Source organism: Engystomops pustulosus, unplaced genomic scaffold, assembly GCF_040894005.1.
Source record: "Engystomops pustulosus unplaced genomic scaffold, aEngPut4.maternal MAT_SCAFFOLD_169, whole genome shotgun sequence".
In the NCBI taxonomy this organism is placed as follows: Eukaryota; Metazoa; Chordata; class Amphibia; order Anura; family Leptodactylidae; genus Engystomops; species Engystomops pustulosus.
The window spans coordinates 55420-76676 of NW_027285049.1; the positions used below are offsets into that span (position 1 = coordinate 55420).

At 50.5% G+C, this 21257-nt stretch overlaps 1 protein-coding gene across 1 annotated transcript in view; it reads left to right on the plus strand.

Moving 5' to 3' along the window:
* Positions 1 to 6629: 6629 nt before the first annotated feature.
* LOC140108670 (sodium- and chloride-dependent GABA transporter 1-like) overlaps positions 6630 to 21257 on the plus strand; it is a 50492-nt gene continuing 35864 nt past the window's right edge. Inside the window, exons 1-4 of the mRNA XM_072131892.1 lie at positions 6630 to 6959; positions 7051 to 7182; positions 7939 to 8039; positions 8365 to 8474. Coding sequence (XP_071987993.1) covers positions 6728 to 6959; positions 7051 to 7182; positions 7939 to 8039; positions 8365 to 8474 — 575 coding nt within the window. The 5' untranslated portion in view covers positions 6630 to 6727. The remainder of the gene's footprint in view (positions 6960 to 7050; positions 7183 to 7938; positions 8040 to 8364; positions 8475 to 21257) is intronic.

The following is a 21257-nucleotide window of genomic DNA, read 5'->3' on the forward strand; positions in this document are numbered from 1 at the left end:
GAACCACCCATGCTCATCCACTCAATACTAAAGAACCGCCCCTGCTCATCCACTCAATACTAGAGAACTGCCCCTGCTCATCCATTCAATACTTGAGAACCGCCCCTGCTCATCCACTCAATACCAGAGAACAGCCTCTGCTCATCCACTCAATATTAGAGAACTGCCCCTGCTCATCCACTCAATACTAGAGAACCGCCCCTGCTCATCTACTCAATACCAGAGAACCGCCTCTGCTCATCCACTCAATACTAGAGAACTGCCCATGCTCATCCACTCAATACTAGAGAACCGCCCCTGCTCATCCACTCAATACTAAAGAACCTCCCCTGCTCATCCACTCAATACCAGAGAACCGCCCCTGCTCATCCACTCAATACTAGAGAACTGCCCCTGCTCATCCACTCAATACCAGAGAACAGCCCCTGCTCATCCACTCAATACCAGAGAAATTCCCCTGCTCATCCACTTAATACTAGAGCACTGCCCCTGCTCATCCACTCAATACCAGAGAACAGCCCCTGCTCATCCACTCAATACTAGAGAACTTCCCCTGCTCATCCACTCAATACTAGAGCACTGCCCCTGCTCATCCACACAGTACCAGAGAACAGCCCCTGCTCATCCACTCAATACCAGAGAACTGCCCCTGCTCATCCACTCAATACCAGAGAACTGCCGTGGGTGACAACTAATCCCATGATAACACCAACCACAAGGGGGCATAACCTTCTCACATATCTGCTTATGAGCTATGCAAAGAAAGAATGAGGAATGACTTTATAAGCCACGCCCACCACTCAACAGTCACCACCCATGCTTATCCAGTAAGTAGTAAAGAACCACCCCTGACGGATCCGTGTCACAGATCACCCCACCCCTGAGATTCACCCCTGTATATCTAGTCAGTACCAGAGAGTCACCTCCACTTATCCCGTCTGAGAACCACCCATGCTCATCCACTCAATACTAAAGAACCGCCCCTGCTCATCCACTCAATACTAGAGAACTGCCCCTTCTCATGTACTCAATACCAGAGAACTGCCCCTGATCATCCACTAAATTCTAGAGAACCCCCCGCTCATCCACTCAATACTAGAGAACCGCCCCTGCTCATCTACTCAATACCAGAGAACCGCCTCTGCTCATCCACTCAATACTTAAGAACTGCCCCTGCTCATCCACTCAATACTAGAGAACTGCCCCTGCTCATCCACTCAATACCAGAGAACCGCCCCTGCTCATCCACTCAATACTAGAGAACTGCCCCTGCTCATCCACTCAATACTTGAGAACTGCCCCTGCTCATCCACTCAATACCAGAGAACCGCCCCTGCTCATCCACGCAATACTAGAGAACTGCCCCTGCTCATCCACTCAATACCAGAGAACCGCCCCTGCTCATCCACTCAATACTAGAGAACAGCCCCTGCTCATCCACTCAATACCAGAGAACAGCCTCTGCTCATCCACTCAATATTAGAGAACTGCCCCTGCTCATCCACTCAATACTAGAGAACCGCCCCTGCTCATCTACTCAATAACAGAGAACCGCCTCTGCTCATCCACTCAATACTAGAGAACTGCCCATGCTCATCCACTCAATACCAGAGAACCGCCCCTGCTCATCCACTCAATACTAAAGAACCTCCCCTGCTCATCCACTCAATACCAGAGAACCGCCTCTGCTCATCCACTCAATACTTAAGAACTGCCCCTGCTCATCCACTCAATACTAGAGAACTGCCCCTGCTCATCCACTCAATACCAGAGAACCGCCCCTGCTCATCCACTCAATACTAGAGAACTGCCCCTGCTCATCCACTCAATACTTGAGAACTGCCCCTGCTCATCCACTCAATACCAGAGAACCGCCCCTGCTCATCCACTCAATACTAGAGAACTGCCCCTGCTCATCCACTCAATACTTGAGAACTGCCCCTGCTCATCCACTCAATACCAGAGAACCGCCCCTGCTCATCCACTCAATACTAGAGAACTGCCCCTGCTCATCCACTCAATACCAGAGAACCGCCCCTGCTCATCCACTCAATACTAGAGAACAGCCCCTGCTCATCCACTCAATACCAGAGAACAGCCTCTGCTCATCCACTCAATATTAGAGAACTGCCCCTGCTCATCCACTCAATACTAGAGAACCGCCCCTGCTCATCTACTCAATACCAGAGAACCGCCTCTGCTCATCCACTCAATACTAGAGAACTGCCCATGCTCATCCACTCAATACTAGAGAACCGCCCCTGCTCATCCACTCAATACTAAAGAACCTCCCCTGCTCATCCACTCAATACCAGAGAACCGCCTCTGCTCATCCACTCAATACTTAAGAACTGCCCCTGCTCATCCACTCAATACTAGAGAACTTCCCCTGCTCATCCACTCAATACCAGAGAACCGCCCCTGCTCATCCACTCAATACTAGAGAACTGCCCCTGCTCATCCACTCAATACTTGAGAACTGCCCCTGCTCATCCACTCAATACCAGAGAACCGCCCCTGCTCATCCACTCAATACTAGAGAACTGCCCCTGCTCATCCACTCAATACTTGAGAACTGCCCCTGCTCATCCACTCAATACCAGAGAACCGCCCCTGCTCATCCACTCAATACTAGAGAACTGCCCCTGCTCATCCACTCAATACCAGAGAACCGCCCCTGCTCATCCACTCAATACTAGAGAACAGCCCCTGCTCATCCACTCAATACCAGAGAACAGCCTCTGCTCATCCACTCAATATTAGAGAACTGCCCCTGCTCATCCACTCAATACTAGAGAACTGCCCCTGCTCATCCACTCAATACCAGAGAACCGCCCCTGCTCATCCACTCAATACTAGAGAACTGCCCCTGCTCATCCACTCAATACTTGAGAACTGCCCCTGCTCATCCACTCAATACCAGAGAACCGCCCCTGCTCATCCACTCAATACTAGAGAACTGCCCCTGCTCATCCACTCAATACTTGAGAACTGCCCCTGCTCATCCACTCAATACCAGAGAACCGCCCCTGCTCATCCACTCAATACTAGAGAACTGCCCCTGCTCATCCACTCAATACCAGAGAACCGCCCCTGCTCATCCACTCAATACTAGAGAACAGCCCCTGCTCATCCACTCAATACCAGAGAACAGCCTCTGCTCATCCACTCAATATTAGAGAACTGCCCCTGCTCATCCACTCAATACTAGAGAACCGCCCCTGCTCATCTACTCAATACCAGAGAACCGCCTCTGCTCATCCACTCAATACTAGAGAACTGCCCATGCTCATCCACTCAATACTAGAGAACCGCCCCTGCTCATCCACTCAATACTAAAGAACCTCCCCTGCTCATCCGCTCAATACCAGAGAACCGCCCCTGCTCATCCACTCAATACTAGAGAACTGCCCCTGCTCATCCACTCAATACCAGAGAACAGCCCCTGCTCATCCACTCAATACCAGAGAAATTCCCCTGCTCATCCACTTAATACTAGAGCACTGCCCCTGCTCATCCACTCAATACCAGAGAACAGACCCTGCTCATCCACTCAATACTAGAGAACTTCCCCTGCTCATCCACTCAATACTAGAGCACTGCCCCTGCTCATCCACACAGTACCAGAGAACAGCCCCTGCTCATCCACTCAATACCAGAGAACTGCCCCTGCTCATCCACTCAATACCAGAGAACTGCCGTGGGTGACAACTAATTCCATGATAACACCAACCACAAGGGGGCATAACCTTCTCACATATCTGCTTATGAGCTATGCAAAGAAAGAATGAGGAATGACTTTATAAGCCACGCCCACCACTCAACAGTCACCACCCATGCTTATCCAGTAAGTAGTAAAGAACCACCCCTGACGGATCCGTGTCACAGATCACCCCACCCCTGAGATTCACCCCTGTATATCTAGTCAGTACCAGAGAGTCACCTCCACTTATCCCGTCTGAGAACCACCCATGCTCATCCACTCAATACTAAAGAACCGCCCCTGCTCATCCACTCAATACTAGAGAACTGCCCCTGCTCATCCACTCAATACTTGAGAACCGCCCCTGCTCATGTACTCAATACCAGAGAACCGCCCCTGATCATCCACTAAATTCTAGAGAACCCCCCGCTCATCCACTCAATACTAGAGAACCGCCCCTGCTCATCTACTCAATACCAGAGAACCGCCTCTGCTCATCCACTCAATACTTAAGAACTGCCCCTGCTCATCCACTCAATACTAGAGAACTGCCCCTGCTCATCCACTCAATACCAGAGAACCGCCCCTGCTCATCCACTCAATACTAGAGAACTGCCCCTGCTCATCCACTCAATACTTGAGAACTGCCCCTGCTCATCCACTCAATACCAGAGAACCGCCCCTGCTCATCCACTCAATACTAGAGAACAGCCCCTGCTCATCCACTCAATACTAGAGAACCGCCCCTGCTCATCTACTCAATACCAGAGAACCGCCTCTGCTCATCCACTCAATACTAGAGAACAGCCCCTGCTCATCCACTCAATACTAGAGAACTGCCCCTGCTCATCTACTCAATACCAGAGAACCGCCCCTGCTCATCCACTCAATACTAAAGAACCGCCCCTGCTCATCCACTCAATACCAGAGAACTGCCCCTGCTCATCCACTCAATACTAGAGAACTGCCCCTGCTCATCCACACAGTACCAGAGAACAGCCCCTGCTCATCCACTCAATACCAGAGAAATTCCCCTGCTCATCCACTTAATACTAGAGCACTGCCCCTGCTCATCCACTCAATACCAGAGAACAGCCCCTGCTCATCCACTCAATACCAGAGAACTTCCCCTGCTCATCCACTCAATACTAGAGCACTGCCGCTGCTCATCCACACAGTACCAGAGAACAGCCCCTGCTCATCCACTCAATACCAGAGAACTGCCCCTGCTCATCCACTCAATACCAGAGAACTGCCGTGGGTGACAACTAATCCCATGATAACACCAACCACAGGGGGGCATAACCTTCTCACATATCTGCTTATGAGCTATGCAAAGAAAGAATGAGGAATGGCTTTATAAGCCACGCCCACCACTCAACAGTCACCACCCATGCTTATCCAGTAAGTAGTAAAGAACCACCCCTGATGGATCCGTGTCACAGATCACCCCACCCCTGAGATTCACCCCTGTATATCTAGTCAGTACCAGAGAGTCACCTCCACTTATCCCGTCTGAGAACCACCCATGCTCATCCACTCAATACTAAAGAACCGCCCCTGCTCATCCACTCAATACTAGAGAACTGCCCCTGCTCATCCACTCAATACTTGAGAACCGCCCCTGCTCATGTACTCAATACCAGAGAACCGCCCCTGATCATCCACTAAATTCTACAGAACCCCCGCTCATCCACTCAATACTAGAGAACCGCCCCTGCTCATCTACTCAATACCAGAGAACTGCCTCTGCTCATCCACTCAATACTTAAGAACTGCCCCTGCTCATCCACTCAATACTAGAGAACTGCCCCTGCTCATCCACTCAATACCAGAGAACCGCCCCTGATCATCCACTCAATACTAGAGAACTGCCCCTGCTCATCCACTCAATACTTGAGAACTGCCCCTGCTCATCCACTCAATACCAGAGAACCGCCCCTGCTCATCCACTCAATACTAGAGAACCGCCCCTGATCATCCACTAAATACTAGAGATCCGCCCCTGCTCATCCACTCAGTACTAGAGAACCGCCCCTGCTCATCCACTCAATACCAGAGAACCGCCCCTGCTCATCCACTCAATACCAGAGAACCGCCCCTGCTCATCCACTCAATACTAAAGAACTGCCCCTGCTCATCCACTCAATACCAGAGAACCGCCCCTGCTCATCCACTCAATACTAGAGAACTGCCCCTGCTCATTCACTCAATACTTGAGAACTGCCCCTGCTCAGTAGAAAAGAATCGCCCCTGCTTATCTTCTCAGTAGCAGAGAACCGCCCCTGCTTATCTCCTTTGTAGCAGAGAATCGCCCCTGCTTATCTTCTCTGTAGCAGAGAACCGCCCCTGCTTATCCAGGACACTAGCAGAGACAATAATCTATGTAGACATTTCAGTGTGAAAATGATGGTCCTCACAAATGTCCCAACCTCAGCGTGACAACACCCCCTACTCACCTCTCCCATTCATGTAAAGGGAACATGGCAGGAGACATGGCAGAACATGCCCCCCCCCCTCCTGGAGATGAAAATTTCATGTCTGATTGGGTACAATGAGTGACTATAGATCAGACCCAGAGCACTTGTATCGTGACCTGAGTAGTTGTCATGTTCCCCCAGGCTAAATACTGTCAGATAAGCAGTTAGTTTTACATATTCACTTGTCCTCCATTAAAAATCCCTTAAAGACAACCTACAGACATAGAGAGGTAGGTGAGGTTGGGGGTGGCTGACATGGGGGTGATGTCCGGAGCCCCCCTATATCTCTGTCCACTAGAGCGGCTCCTCATTGATGGCTGATGATATGCGACATCCTCATTAGCAGCCGATCAATATGAGGCTAATGATGATTGGGGAGGGTCTGCGGCTACTAAAGGGGGGGGGGGGGGGCTACTGCAGCTCAGTGTGACTTGTGGGTCCGGGGAGGCAGCACTACTCATACAGGAGGACCCAGGAGGTAAGTGCTACCCACCTCTACAGCCCTCCATCCCCTCAGTCCGGGGGTCCGGTGTTTTGGTCCAGAATGGGGAAGATAGACGCCAACTCTGTGGAGCTGAACTCCCCGTGTGAGTCCCGCCAGGCGGCGCCCATTGACACGAACACCTCAGCTGTGGACAGTCAGAAGAAGAAGTCCAGCTCCGAGGACCGGGGCACATGGAAGGGCAAGTTTGACTTCTTGCTGTCGTGCGTGGGCTACGCCATCGGGCTGGGGAACGTCTGGCGCTTCCCATATCTGTGCGGGAAGAACGGGGGAGGTAAGAGGTCGCGGGGGGTGGGGGGGGGGGGGGTCATTGTATCTGAGCCTGGGAAAGCTGGGTGATGTCTGACATCCCGCTCCTCCGCCAGGCGCCTTCCTCATCCCATACTTCCTGACCTTGGTCTTTGCTGGGATCCCGCTCTTCTTCCTGGAGACGGCGCTGGGACAGTTCACGTCTATCGGGGGTCTGGGGGTCTGGAAGCTCGCCCCCATGTTTAAAGGTACAAACAATAGACCAGAACCAGATGTATAAGGGAGACCCGGATTGTATGTTACGTGTTATCAACGTGTAACAAAAAGTTTCTCTAGTTTTTATGGAGAGATATGAGATAGATGGATAGATAGATAACACCAGTGGACCTGCACTGCACAGGTCTCCTAGGGTCACAGGTCACAGGTCACTGCTCAGGTCTGAGGATACAGATTCAGATCTCCTGGAAGAGAGAACAGTAACATATCTGTCTCCCCAGCATCTATTACTGCTGGAATATTATTCTCATTCTTATTCTACAGATCTGCTAACACTTACTGATATCTGCTGCGGCATGTTCCTGTGTCCCCCCTATGCAGCTCCCCCTCCCCTCCGCATAGAGGTGTATGTTATAGCATGTGCCCCTGTGCCTCTACTACTGGCGATAGATAGGAGATAGATAGATAGATAGATAGATAGATAGATAGATAGATAGATAGATAGGAGATAGATAGATAGATAGATAGGAGATAGATAGATAGGAGATAGATAGATAGATAGATAGATAGATAGATAGATAGGAGATAGATAGATAGATAGATAGATAGATAGATAGATAGGAGATAGATAGATAGATAGATAGATAGGAGATAGATAGATAGATAGGAGATAGATAGATAGATAGATAGATAGGAGATAGATTGATTGATAGATAGATAAATAGGAGATAGATAGATATGTGATATATAATATATGGATGAGCTGATGACAGGTTCCCTCTGTGCAGGTGTGGGGATGGCGGCTGTGGTCCTCTCCTTCTGGCTGAATGTATATTACATCGTTATCATCGCTTGGGCCCTTTATTATCTCTTCAACTCCTTCTCCTCGGTGAGTTCTCCACTATAAGTTATTTCGGGTCTACACCTGTATATGTGGGCGGGTTCCTATCGCTGAGGGGTCGGATATGTGGTACCCGATTATTGGCCGGGGGTGCATGTCCTCAGTAGGTGGGGGGGGGGGGGGGGTGCTTTGATCCTTTATATTCACTATGGATGATCCATGGGTCCAGGATTGATTTATAATCCTGCCATTGCTGAGTGCACAGCGCCCGGCAGCAGCGTGTAAAGGGTCCCAGCAGTGTCATGGAGGTCACATGGTCAATGGATAACATTTAATCCGTATTTTCCTCATCTTTCCTTCTTCTACCGGGAAGACTCTTCCATGGCAAAGCTGCGACAACAGCTGGAACACGGAGCGTTGCTTCTCCAACTACTCCCTGAACGACACCACCAACCTCACCAGCGCCGTCACCGAGTTTTGGGAGTAAGTGATAGTTTTGGGGCTGATCTGCCTCATCTTTATATTGTAGCACCAGGACTGTGAAAAATGAGTGAGAGCTACAGGATAGAAGAGAATTTTGTAGGGCAGATAGTACAGAGAATTGTCTCCTTGTAGCAGGATAGAAGAGAAGTGAGTGAGAGCTGCAGACACGACAGAGAAGTCTCCAGTGTAGCAGGATAGAAGAGAAGTGAGTGGGAGCTGCAGACAGGACAGAGAAGTGCCCTGTGTAGCAGAATAGAAGAGAAGTGGGTGGGAGCTGCAGAAAGGACAGAGAAGTGTCCCGTGTAGAAGGATAGAAGAGAAGTCAGTGGGAGCTGCAGACAGGACAGAGAAGTGTCCCGTGTAGCAGGATAGAAGAGAAGTGAGTGGGAGCTGCAGACACGACAGAGAAGTCTCCAGTGTAGCAGGATAGAAGAGAAGTGAGTGGGAGCTGCAGACAGGACAGAGAAGTGTCCCCGTGTAGCAGAATAGAAGAGAAGTGAGTGGGAGCTGCAGACAGGACAGAGAAGTGCCCCGTGTAGCAGGATAGAAAAGAAGTGAGTGGGAGCTGCAGACAGGACAGAGAAGTGTCTCATGTAGCAGAATAGAAGAGAAGTATGTGGGAGCTGCAGACAGGACAGAGAAGTGCCCCGTGTAGCAGGATAGAAGAGAAGTGAGTTGGAGCTGCAGACAGGACAGAGAAGTGCCCCGAGTAGCAGGCTAGAAGAGAAGTGAGTGAAAGCTGCAGACAGGACAGAGAAGAGTCCCGTGTAGAAGGATAGAAGAGAAGTGAGTGGGAGCTGCAGACAGGACAGAGAAGTGTCTCATTTAGCAGAATAGAAGAGAAGTATGTGGGAGCTGCAGACAGGACAGAGAAGTTCCCCGTTTAGCAGAATAGAAGAGAAGTGAGTGGGAGCTGCAGACAGGACAGAGAAGTGTCCCATGTAGCAGAGTAGAAGAGAAGTGAGTGGGAGCTGCAGACAGGACAGAGAAGTGTCCCCGTGGTGCAGGATAGAAGAGGAGTGTGTGGGAGCTGCAAGCAGGACAGAGAAGTGTCCCTCGTGTAGCAGATAGAAGGAAAGTGAGTGCTGCAGACAGGACAGAGAAGTGTCCCCCGTGTAGCAGAAGAGAAGTATGTGGAAGCTGCAGACAGGACAGAGAATTGTCCAATGTAGTAGGATAGAAGAGAAGTGAGTGGGAGCTGCAGAAAGGACAGAGAAGTGTCTCATGTAGCAGAATAGAAGAGAAGTATGTGGGAGCTGCAGACAGGACAGAGAAGTGCCCCGTGTAGCAGGATAGAAGAGAAGTGAGTTGGAGCTGCAGACAGGACAGAGAAGTGCCCCGAGTAGCAGGCTAGAAGAGAAGTGAGTGAAAGCTGCAGACAGGACAGAGAAGTGTCCCGTGTAGAAGGATAGAAGAGAAGTGAGTGGGAGCTGCAGACAGGACAGAGAAGTGCCCCGTTTAGCAGAATAGAAGAGAAGTGACTGGGAGCTGCAGACAGGACAGAGAAGTGCCCCATGTAGCAGAGTAGAAGAGAAATGAGTGGGAGCTGCAGACATGACAGAGAAGTGTCCCCGTGTAGCAGGATAGAAGAGGAATGTGTGGGAGCTGCAGACAGGACAGAGAAGTGTCCCTCGTGTAGCAGATAGAAGAGAAGTGAGTGAGTGCTGCAGACAGGACAGAGAAGTGTCCCCCGTGTAGCAGAAGAGAAGTATGTGGAAGCTGCAGACAGGACAGAGAATTGTCCAATGTAGTAGGATAGAAGAGAAGTGAGTGGAAGCTGCAGACAGGACAGAGAAGTGTCCCGGTGTAGCAGAAGAGAAGAGAGGTGAGTGAGAGCTGCAGACAGGACAGAGAAGTGTCCCGTGTAGCAGAATAGAAGTGAGTTGGAGCTGCAGACCGGACAAAGAAGTGTCCCGTGTAGCAGAATAGAAGAGAAGTGAGTGGGAGCTGCAGAGAGGACAAATAAGCGTCCAGTGTAGCAGAATAGAAGAGAAGTGAGTGGGAGCTGCAGACAGGACAGAGAAGTGTCTCATTTAGCAGAATAGAAGAGAAGTATGTGGGAGCTGCAGACAGGACAGAGAAGTTCCCCGTTTAGCAGAATAGAAGAGAAGTGAGTGGGAGCTGCAGACAGGACAGAGAAGTGTCCCATGTAGCAGAGTAGAAGAGAAGTGAGTGGGAGCTGCAGACAGGACAGAGAAGTGTCCCCGTGGTGCAGGATAGAAGAGGAGTGTGTGGGAGCTGCAAGCAGGACAGAGAAGTGTCCCTCGTGTAGCAGATAGAAGGAAAGTGAGTGCTGCAGACAGGACAGAGAAGTGTCCCCCGTGTAGCAGAAGAGAAGTATGTGGAAGCTGCAGACAGGACAGAGAATTGTCCAATGTAGTAGGATAGAAGAGAAGTGAGTGGGAGCTGCAGAAAGGACAGAGAAGTGTCTCATGTAGCAGAATAGAAGAGAAGTATGTGGGAGCTGCAGACAGGACAGAGAAGTGCCCCGTGTAGCAGGATAGAAGAGAAGTGAGTTGGAGCTGCAGACAGGACAGAGAAGTGCCCCGAGTAGCAGGCTAGAAGAGAAGTGAGTGAAAGCTGCAGACAGGACAGAGAAGTGTCCCGTGTAGAAGGATAGAAGAGAAGTGAGTGGGAGCTGCAGACAGGACAGAGAAGTGCCCCGTTTAGCAGAATAGAAGAGAAGTGACTGGGAGCTGCAGACAGGACAGAGAAGTGCCCCATGTAGCAGAGTAGAAGAGAAATGAGTGGGAGCTGCAGACATGACAGAGAAGTGTCCCCGTGTAGCAGGATAGAAGAGGAATGTGTGGGAGCTGCAGACAGGACAGAGAAGTGTCCCTCGTGTAGCAGATAGAAGAGAAGTGAGTGAGTGCTGCAGACAGGACAGAGAAGTGTCCCCCGTGTAGCAGAAGAGAAGTATGTGGAAGCTGCAGACAGGACAGAGAATTGTCCAATGTAGTAGGATAGAAGAGAAGTGAGTGGAAGCTGCAGACAGGACAGAGAAGTGTCCCGGTGTAGCAGAAGAGAAGAGAGGTGAGTGAGAGCTGCAGACAGGACAGAGAAGTGTCCCGTGTAGCAGAATAGAAGTGAGTTGGAGCTGCAGACCGGACAAAGAAGTGTCCCGTGTAGCAGAATAGAAGAGAAGTGAGTGGGAGCTGCAGAGAGGACAAATAAGCGTCCAGTGTAGCAGAATAGAAGAGAAGTGAGTGGGAGCTGCAGACAGGACAGAGAAGTGTCCCGTGTGGAAGAATAGAAGAGAAGTGAGGGGGAGCTGCAGACAGGACAGAGAAGTGTCCCCGTGGTGCAGGATAGAAGAGGAGTTTGTGGTAGCTGCAGACAGGACAGAAAAGTGTCCTTCATGTAGCAGGATAGAAGAAAAGTGAGTGAGAGCTACAGAAAGGACAGAGAATTCTCCCCCGTGTAGCAGAAGAGAAGAGAAGTGAGTGGGAGCTGCAGACAGGACAGAGAAGTGTCCCATGTAGTAGGATAGAAGAGAAGTGAGTGGGAGCTGCAGACAGGACAGAGAAATGTCCCGTGTAGCAGGATAGAAGAGAAGTGAATGGGAGCTGCAGACAGGACAGAGAAGTGTCCCATGTATCAGAATAGGAGAGAAGTGAGTGGGAGCTGCAGACAGGACAGAGAAGTGTCCTGTGTAGCAGAATAGAAGAGAAGTGACTGGGAGCTGCAGACAGGACAGAGAAGTGTCCCATGTGGAAGAATAGAAGAGAAGTGAGTGGGAGCTGCAGACAGTACAGAGAAGTGTCCCCGTGTAGAAGGATAGAAGAGAAGTGAGTGGGAGCTGCAGACAGGACAGAGAAATGCCCCTTGTAGCAGGATGGAAGAGACGTGTGTGGGAGCTGCAGACAGGACAGAGAAGTGTCCCCGTGGTGCAGGATAGAAGAGGAGTTTGTGGTAGCTGCAGACAGGACAGAAAAGTGTCCCTCATGTAGCAGGATAGAAGAGAAGTGAGTGAGAGCTACAGACAGGACAGAGAAGTGTCCCATGTATCAGAATAGGAGAGAAGTGAGTGGGAGCTGCAGACAGGACAGAGAAATGTCCTGTGTAGCAGAATAGAAGAGAAGTGAGTGGGAGCTGCAGACAGGACAGAGAAGTGTCCCGTGTAGCAGAATAGAAGAGAAGTGAGTGGGAGCTGCAGACAGGACAGAGAAGTGTCCCATGTGGAAGAATAGAAGAGAAGTGAGGGGGAGCTGCAGACAGTACAGAGAAGTGTCCCCGTGTAGCAGGATAGAATAGAAGTGAGTGGGAGCTGCAGACAGGACAGAGAAATGCCCCTTGTAGCAGGATGGAAGAGACGTGTGTGGGAGCTGCAGACAAGACAGAGAAGTGTCCCTGTGGTGCAGGATAGAAGAGGAGTTTGTGGTAGCTGCAGACAGGACAGAAAAGTGTCCCTCATGTAGCAGGATGGAAGAGAACTGAGTGAGAGCTACAGAAAGGACAGAGAATTCTCCCCATGTAGCAGAAGAGAAGAGAAGAGAGTGGGAGCTGCAGACAGGACAGAGAAGTGTCCCATGTAGTAGGATAGAAGAGAAGTGAGTGTGAGCTGCAGACAGGACAGAAAATGTCCCGTGTAGCAGGATAGAAGAGAAGTTAGTGGGAGCTGCAGACAGGACAGAGAAGTGTCCCGTGTAGCAGAATAGAAGAGAAGTGAGTGGGAGCTGCAGACAGGACAGAGAAATGCCCCTTGTAGCAGGATGGAAGAGACGTGTGTGGGAGCTGCAGACAGGACAGAGAAATATCCCATGTAGTAGGATAGAAGAGAAGTGAGTAGGATCTGCAGACAGGACATAGAACCATCCAGTGTAGCAGAATAGAAGAGAAGTGAGTGGTAGCTGCAGACAGGACAGAGAAGTGCCCCATGTAGTGGGATAAAAGAGAAGTGAGTGGGAGCTGCACACAGGACAGAGAAGTGTCCCGTGTAGCAGGATAGAAGTAAGTAGGAGCTGCAAAAAGGACAGAGAGGCGTCCAGTGTAGCAGAATAGAAGAGAAGTGAGTGGTAGCTGCAGACAGGACAGAGAAGTGTCCCCAGGGTGCAGGATAGAAGAGGAGTACGTGGGAGCTGCAGACAGGACAGAGAAGTGCCCCGTGTAGCAGGATAGAAGAGAAGTGAGTTGGAGCTGCAGACAGGACAGAGAAGTGCCCCGAGTAGCAGGCTAGAAGAGAAGTGAGTGAAAGCTGCAGACAGGACAGAGAAGAGTCCCGTGTAGAAGGATAGAAGAGAAGTGAGTGGGAGCTGCAGACAGGACAGAGAAGTGTCTCATTTAGCAGAATAGAAGAGAAGTATGTGGGAGCTGCAGACAGGACAGAGAAGTTCCCCGTTTAGCAGAATAGAAGAGAAGTGAGTGGGAGCTGCAGACAGGACAGAGAAGTGTCCCATGTAGCAGAGTAGAAGAGAAGTGAGTGGGAGCTGCAGACAGGACAGAGAAGTGTCCCCGTGGTGCAGGATAGAAGAGGAGTGTGTGGGAGCTGCAAGCAGGACAGAGAAGTGTCCCTCGTGTAGCAGATAGAAGGAAAGTGAGTGCTGCAGACAGGACAGAGAAGTGTCCCCCGTGTAGCAGAAGAGAAGTATGTGGAAGCTGCAGACAGGACAGAGAATTGTCCAATGTAGTAGGATAGAAGAGAAGTGAGTGGGAGCTGCAGAAAGGACAGAGAAGTGTCTCATGTAGCAGAATAGAAGAGAAGTATGTGGGAGCTGCAGACAGGACAGAGAAGTGCCCCGTGTAGCAGGATAGAAGAGAAGTGAGTTGGAGCTGCAGACAGGACAGAGAAGTGCCCCGAGTAGCAGGCTAGAAGAGAAGTGAGTGAAAGCTGCAGACAGGACAGAGAAGTGTCCCGTGTAGAAGGATAGAAGAGAAGTGAGTGGGAGCTGCAGACAGGACAGAGAAGTGCCCCGTTTAGCAGAATAGAAGAGAAGTGACTGGGAGCTGCAGACAGGACAGAGAAGTGCCCCATGTAGCAGAGTAGAAGAGAAATGAGTGGGAGCTGCAGACATGACAGAGAAGTGTCCCCGTGTAGCAGGATAGAAGAGGAATGTGTGGGAGCTGCAGACAGGACAGAGAAGTGTCCCTCGTGTAGCAGATAGAAGAGAAGTGAGTGAGTGCTGCAGACAAGACAGAGAAGTGTCCCCCGTGTAGCAGAAGAGAAGTATGTGGAAGCTGCAGACAGGACAGAGAATTGTCCAATGTAGTAGGATAGAAGAGAAGTGAGTGGGAGCTGCAGACAGGACAGAGAAGTGCCCCGTTTAGCAGAATAGAAGAGAAGTGACTGGGAGCTGCAGACAGGACAGAGAAGTGCCCCATGTAGCAGAGTAGAAGAGAAATGAGTGGGAGCTGCAGACATGACAGAGAAGTGTCCCCGTGTAGCAGGATAGAAGAGGAATGTGTGGGAGCTGCAGACAGGACAGAGAAGTGTCCCTCGTGTAGCAGATAGAAGAGAAGTGAGTGAGTGCTGCAGACAAGACAGAGAAGTGTCCCCCGTGTAGCAGAAGAGAAGTATGTGGAAGCTGCAGACAGGACAGAGAATTGTCCAATGTAGTAGGATAGAAGAGAAGTGAGTGGAAGCTGCAGACAGGACAGAGAAGTGTCCCGGTGTAGCAGAAGAGAAGAGAGGTGAGTGAGAGCTGCAGACAGGACAGAGAAGTGTCCCGTGTAGCAGAATAGAAGTGAGTTGGAGCTGCAGACCGGACAAAGAAGTGTCCCGTGTAGCAGAATAGAAGAGAAGTGAGTGGGAGCTGCAGAGAGGACAAATAAGCGTCCAGTGTAGCAGAATAGAAGAGAAGTGAGTGGGAGCTGCAGACAGGACAGAGAAGTGTCCCGTGTGGAAGAATAGAAGAGAAGTGAGGGGGAGCTGCAGACAGGACAGAGAAGTGTCCCCGTGGTGCAGGATAGAAGAGGAGTTTGTGGTAGCTGCAGACAGGACAGAAAAGTGTCCTTCATGTAGCAGGATAGAAGAAAAGTGAGTGAGAGCTACAGAAAGGACAGAGAATTCTCCCCCGTGTAGCAGAAGAGAAGAGAAGTGAGTGGGAGCTGCAGACAGGACAGAGAAGTGTCCCATGTAGTAGGATAGAAGAGAAGTGAGTGGGAGCTGCAGACAGGACAGAGAAATGTCCCGTGTAGCAGGATAGAAGAGAAGTGAGTGGGAGCTGCAGACAGGACAGAGAAGTGTCCCATGTATCAGAATAGGAGAGAAGTGAGTGGGAGCTGCAGACAGGACAGAGAAGTGTCCTGTGTAGCAGAATAGAAGAGAAGTGACTGGGAGCTGCAGACAGGACAGAGAAGTGTCCCATGTGGAAGAATAGAAGAGAAGTGAGGGGGAGCTGCAGACAGTACAGAGAAGTGTCCCCGTGTAGCAGGATAGAATAGAAGTGAGTGGGAGCTGCAGACAGGACAGAGAAATGCCCCTTGTAGCAGGATGGAAGAGACGTGTGTGGGAGCTGCAGACAAGACAGAGAAGTGTCCCTGTGGTGCAGGATAGAAGAGGAGTTTGTGGTAGCTGCAGACAGGACAGAAAAGTGTCCCTCATGTAGCAGGATGGAAGAGAACTGAGTGAGAGCTACAGAAAGGACAGAGAATTCTCCCCATGTAGCAGAAGAGAAGAGAAGAGAGTGGGAGCTGCAGACAGGACAGAGAAGTGTCCCATGTAGTAGGATAGAAGAGAAGTGAGTGTGAGCTGCAGACAGGACAGAAAATGTCCCGTGTAGCAGGATAGAAGAGAAGTTAGTGGGAGCTGCAGACAGGACAGAGAAGTGTCCCGTGTAGCAGAATAGAAGAGAAGTGAGTGGGAGCTGCAGACAGGACAGAGAAATGCCCCTTGTAGCAGGATGGAAGAGACGTGTGTGGGAGCTGCAGACAGGACAGAGAAATATCCCATGTAGTAGGATAGAAGAGAAGTGAGTAGGATCTGCAGACAGGACATAGAACCATCCAGTGTAGCAGAATAGAAGAGAAGTGAGTGGTAGCTGCAGACAGGACAGAGAAGTGCCCCATGTAGTGGGATAAAAGAGAAGTGAGTGGGAGCTGCACACAGGACAGAGAAGTGTCCCGTGTAGCAGGATAGAAGTAAGTAGGAGCTGCAAAAAGGACAGAGAGGCGTCCAGTGTAGCAGAATAGAAGAGAAGTGAGTGGTAGCTGCAGACAGGACAGAGAAGTGTCCCCAGGGTGCAGGATAGAAGAGGAGTACGTGGGAGCTGCAGACAGGACAGAGAAGTGTCCCTCGTGTAGCAGGATAGAAGAGAAGTGAGTGGGAGCTGCAAACAGGACAGAGAAGTGCCCTGTTTAGCAGAATAGAAGAGAAGTGAGTGGGAGCTGCAGACAGGACAGAGAAATGTCCCATGTAGTAGGATAGAAGAGAAGTGAGTGTGAGCTGCAGACAGGACAGAAAATGTCCCGTGTAGCAGGATAGAAGAGAAGCGAGTGGGAGCTGCAGACAGGACAGAGAAGTGTCCCGTGTAGCAGAATACAAGAGAAGTGAGTGGGAGCTGCAGACAGGACAGAGAAATGCCCCTTGTAGCAGGATGGAAGAGACGTGTGTGGGAGCTGCAGACAGGACAGAGAAATATCCCATGTAGTAGGATAGAAGAGAAGTGAGTAGGATCTGCAGACAGGACATAGAACCATCCAGTGTAGCAGAATAGAAGAGAAGTGAGTGGTAGCTGCAGACAGGACAGAGAAGTGCCCTATGTAGTGGGATAAAAGAGAAGTGAGTGGGAGCTGCACACAGGACAGAGAAGTGTCCCGTGTAGCAGGATAGAAGTAAGTAGGAGCTGCAAAAAGGACAGAGAGGCGTCCAGTGTAGCAGAATAGAAGAGAAGTGAGTGGTAGCTGCAGACAGGACAGAGAAGTGTCCACCGTGTAGCAGAATAGAAGAGAAGTGAGTGGGAGCTGCAGACAGGACAGAGAAGTGTCCCCAGGGTGCAGGATAGAAGAGGAGTACGTGGGAGCTGCAGACAGGACAGAGAAGTGTCCCTCGTGTAGCAGGATAGAAGAGAAGTGAGTGGGAGCTGCAAACAGGACAGAGAAGTGCCCTGTTTAGCAGAATAGAAGAGAAGTGAGTGGGAGCTGCAGACAGGACAGAGAAGTGTCCCGTGTGGAAAAATAGAAGAGAAGTGAGGGGGAGCTGCAAACAGTACAGAGAAGTGTTCCTGTGTAGCAGGATAGAAGAGAAGTGAGTGGGAGCTGCAGACAGGACAGAGAAATGCCCCTTGTAGCAGGGTGGAGGAGACATGTGTGGGAGCTGCAGACAGGACAGAGAAATATCCCATGTAGTAGGATAGAAGAGAAGTGAGTAGGATCTGCAGACAGGACATAGAACCATCCAGTGTAGCAGAATAGAAGAGAAGTGAGTGGTAGCTGCAGACAGGACAGAGAAATGCCCCATGTAGTAGGATAAAAGAGAAGTGAGTGGGAGCTGCAGACAGGACAGAGAAGTGTCCCGTGTAGCAGGATAGAAGTAAGTAGGAGCTGCAGAAAGGACAGAGAGGCGTCCAGTGTAGCAGAATAGAAGAGAAGTGAGTGGTAGCTGCAGACAGGACAGAGAAGTGTCCACGGTGTAGCAGAATAGAAGAGAAGTAAGTGGGAGCTGCAGACAGGACAGATAAGTGTCCCTCGTGTAGCAGGGTAGAAGAGAAGTGAGTGGGAGCTGCAGACAGGACAGAGAAGTGCCCTGTTTAGCAGGATAGAAGAGAAGTGAGTGGGAGCTGCAGACAGGACAGAGAAGTGTCCCCGTGGTGCAGGATATAAGAGGAGTTTGTGGGAGCTGCAGACAGAACAGAGAAGTGTCCCTCATGTAGCAGGATAGAAGGAAAGTGAGTGGGAGCTGCAGACAGGACAGAGAAGTGTTTCGTGTAGCAGGACAAATGAGAAGTAAGTGGGAGCTGCAGACAGGACAGAGATGTGTCCAATTTAGCAGGATAAAAGAGAAGTGGGTGGGAGCTGCATACAGGACAGAGAAGTGTCCCGTGTAGCAGAATAGAAGAGATGTGAGTGGGAACTGCAGACAGGACAGAGAAGTGTCCCGTGTAGCAGGATAGAAGAGAAGTGAGTGGGAGCTGCAGACAGGACAGAGAAGTGTTCCGTGTAGCAGGATAAAAAAGAAGTGAGTGGGAGCTGCAGACAGGACAGAGAAGTGTCCCATGTAGCAGGATAGATGAGATGTGAGTGTGTGCTGCAGGCAGGACGGAGAAGTGTCCCTGTGTAGCAGGATAGAATAGAAGTCAGTGGGAGATGCAGACAGGATAGAGAAGTGTCCCGGTATAGCAGGATAGAAGAGAAGTGAGTGGGAGCTGCAGAAAGGACAGAGAAGTCTGCCGTGTAGCAGGATAGAAGACATGTGAGTGGGAGCTGCAGACAGGACAGAGAAGTGTCACGTGTAGCAGGATAGAAGAGAAGTGAGTGGGAGCTGCAGACAGGACAGAGAAGTCTCCCGGTTTGCAGGGTAGAAGAGAAGTTAGTGGGAGCTGCAGACGTGACAGAGAAGTGTCCCCGTGTAGCATGATAGAAGAGAAGTGAGTGGGAGCTGCAGACAGGGCAGAAAAGTCTCCCGTGTAGCAGGGTAGAAGAGAAGTTTGTAGGGCAGACAGTACAGAGAATTTTCTCCATGTAGCAGGATAGAAGAGAAGTGAGTGGGATGTGAAGACAGTACAGAGAAGTGTCCCCGTGTAGCAGGATAGAAGAGAAGTGAGTGGTAGCTGCAGACAGGACAGAGAAGTGCCCCATGTAGCAGGATAGAAGAGAAGTTTGTAGGTCAGACAGTACAGAGAAGTGTCGCCGTGTAGCAGGATAGAAGAGAAGTGAGTGGGAGCCTCAGAAAGGACAGAGAAGTGTCCCTGTGTAGCAGGATAGAAGAGAAGTGAGTGGGAGCTGCAGACAGGATGGAGAAGTGTCCCGTGTAGCAGAATAGAAGAGAAGTGAGTGGGAGCTGCAGACAGGTCAGAGAAGTGTCCCATGTAGCAGGATAGAAGAGAAGTGAGCGTGAGCTGTAGGCAGGACGGAGAAGTGTCACCGTGTAGAAGGATAGAATACAAGTGAGTGGGAGATGCAGACAGGATAGAGAAGTGTCCCGATGTAGAAGGATAGAAGAGAAGTGAGTGGGAGCTGCAGACAGGACAGAGAAGTCTCCCGGTTTGCAGGGTAGAAAAGAAGTTAGTGGGAGCTGCAGACGTGACAGAGAAGTGTCCCCGTGTAGCATGATAGAAGAGAAGTGAGTGGGAGCTGCAGACAGGGCAGAAAAGTCTCCCGTGTAGCAGGGTAGAAGAGAAGTTTGTAGGGCAGACAGTACAGAGAATTTTCTCCATGTAGCAGGATAGAAGAGAAGTGAGTGGGATGTGAAGACAGTACAGAGAAGTGTCCCCGTGTAGCAGGATAGAAGAGAAGTGAGTGGTAGCTGCAGACAGGACAGAGAAGTGCCCCATGTAGCAGGATAGAAGAGAAGTTTGTAGGTCAGACAGTACAGAGAAGTGTCGCCGTGTAGCAGGATAGAAGAGAAGTGAGTGGGAGCCTCAGACAGGACAGAGAAGTGTCCCTGTGTAGCAGGATAGAAGAGAAGTGAGTGGGAGCTGCAGACAGGATGGAGAAGTGTCCCGTGTAGCAGAATAGAAGAGAAGTGAGTGGGAGCTGCAGACAGGTCAGAGAAGTGTCCCATGTAGCAGGATAGAAGAGAAGTGAGCGTGAGCTGTAGGCAGGACGGAGAAGTGTCACCGTGTAGAAGGAGAGAATACAAGTGAGTGGGAGATGCAGACACAATAGAGAAGTGTCCCGGTGTAGCAGGATAGAAGAGAAGTGAGTGGGAGCTGCAGACAGGACAGAGAAGTCTGCCGTGTAGCAGGATAGAAGACAAGTGAGTGGGAGCTGCAGACAGGACAGAGAAGTCTCCCGGTTAGCAGGGTAGAAGAGAAGTTAGTGGGAGCTGCAGACAGGACAGAGAAGTGTTCCTGTCTAGCAGGATAGAAGAGAAGTGAGTGGGAGCTGCAGACAGGACAGAAAAGTCTCCCGTGTAGCAGGGTAGAAGAGAAGTTTGTAGGGCAGACAGTACAGAGAATTGTCTCCGTGTAGCAGGATAGAAGAGAAGTGAGTGGGATCTGCAGACAGTACAGAGAAGTGTCCCCGTGTAGCAGGATACAAGAGAAGTGAGTGATAACTGTAGACAGGATAGAGAAGTGCCCTATGTATCAGGATAGAAGAGAAGTTTGTAAGGCAGACAGTCCAGAGAAGATTTGCCGTGTAGCAGGATAGAAGAGAAGTGAGTGGGAGCGGCAGACAGGACAGAGAAGTGCCCCGTGTAGCAGGATAGAAGAGAAGTTTGTAGGGCAGACAGGACGGAGAAGTGTCCCATGTAGCAGGATAGAAGAAAAGGGAGTAGGAGCTGCAGACAGGATAGAGAAGTGTCCTATGTAGCAGGATAGAAGAGAAGTGAGTGGGAGTTGCAGGCAGGATGGAGAAGTGTCCCCGTGTATAAGGATAGAATAGAAGTGAGTGAGAGATGCAGACAGAATAGAGAAGTGTCCTGGTGTAGCAGGATAGAAGAGAGGTGAGTGAGAGCTGCAGACAGGACAGAGAAGTGTCACGTGTAGCAGGATAGAAGAGAAGTGAGCGGGAGCTGCAGACAGGACAGAGAAGTCTCCCAGTTAGCAGGATAGAATAGAAGTGAGTGGGAGCTGCAGACAGGACAGAGAAGTGTCCCCGTGTAGCAGGATAGAAGAGAAGTGAGTGGAAGCTGCAGGCAGGACAGAAAAGTCTCCCGTGTAGCAGGATAGAAGAGAAGTTTGTAGG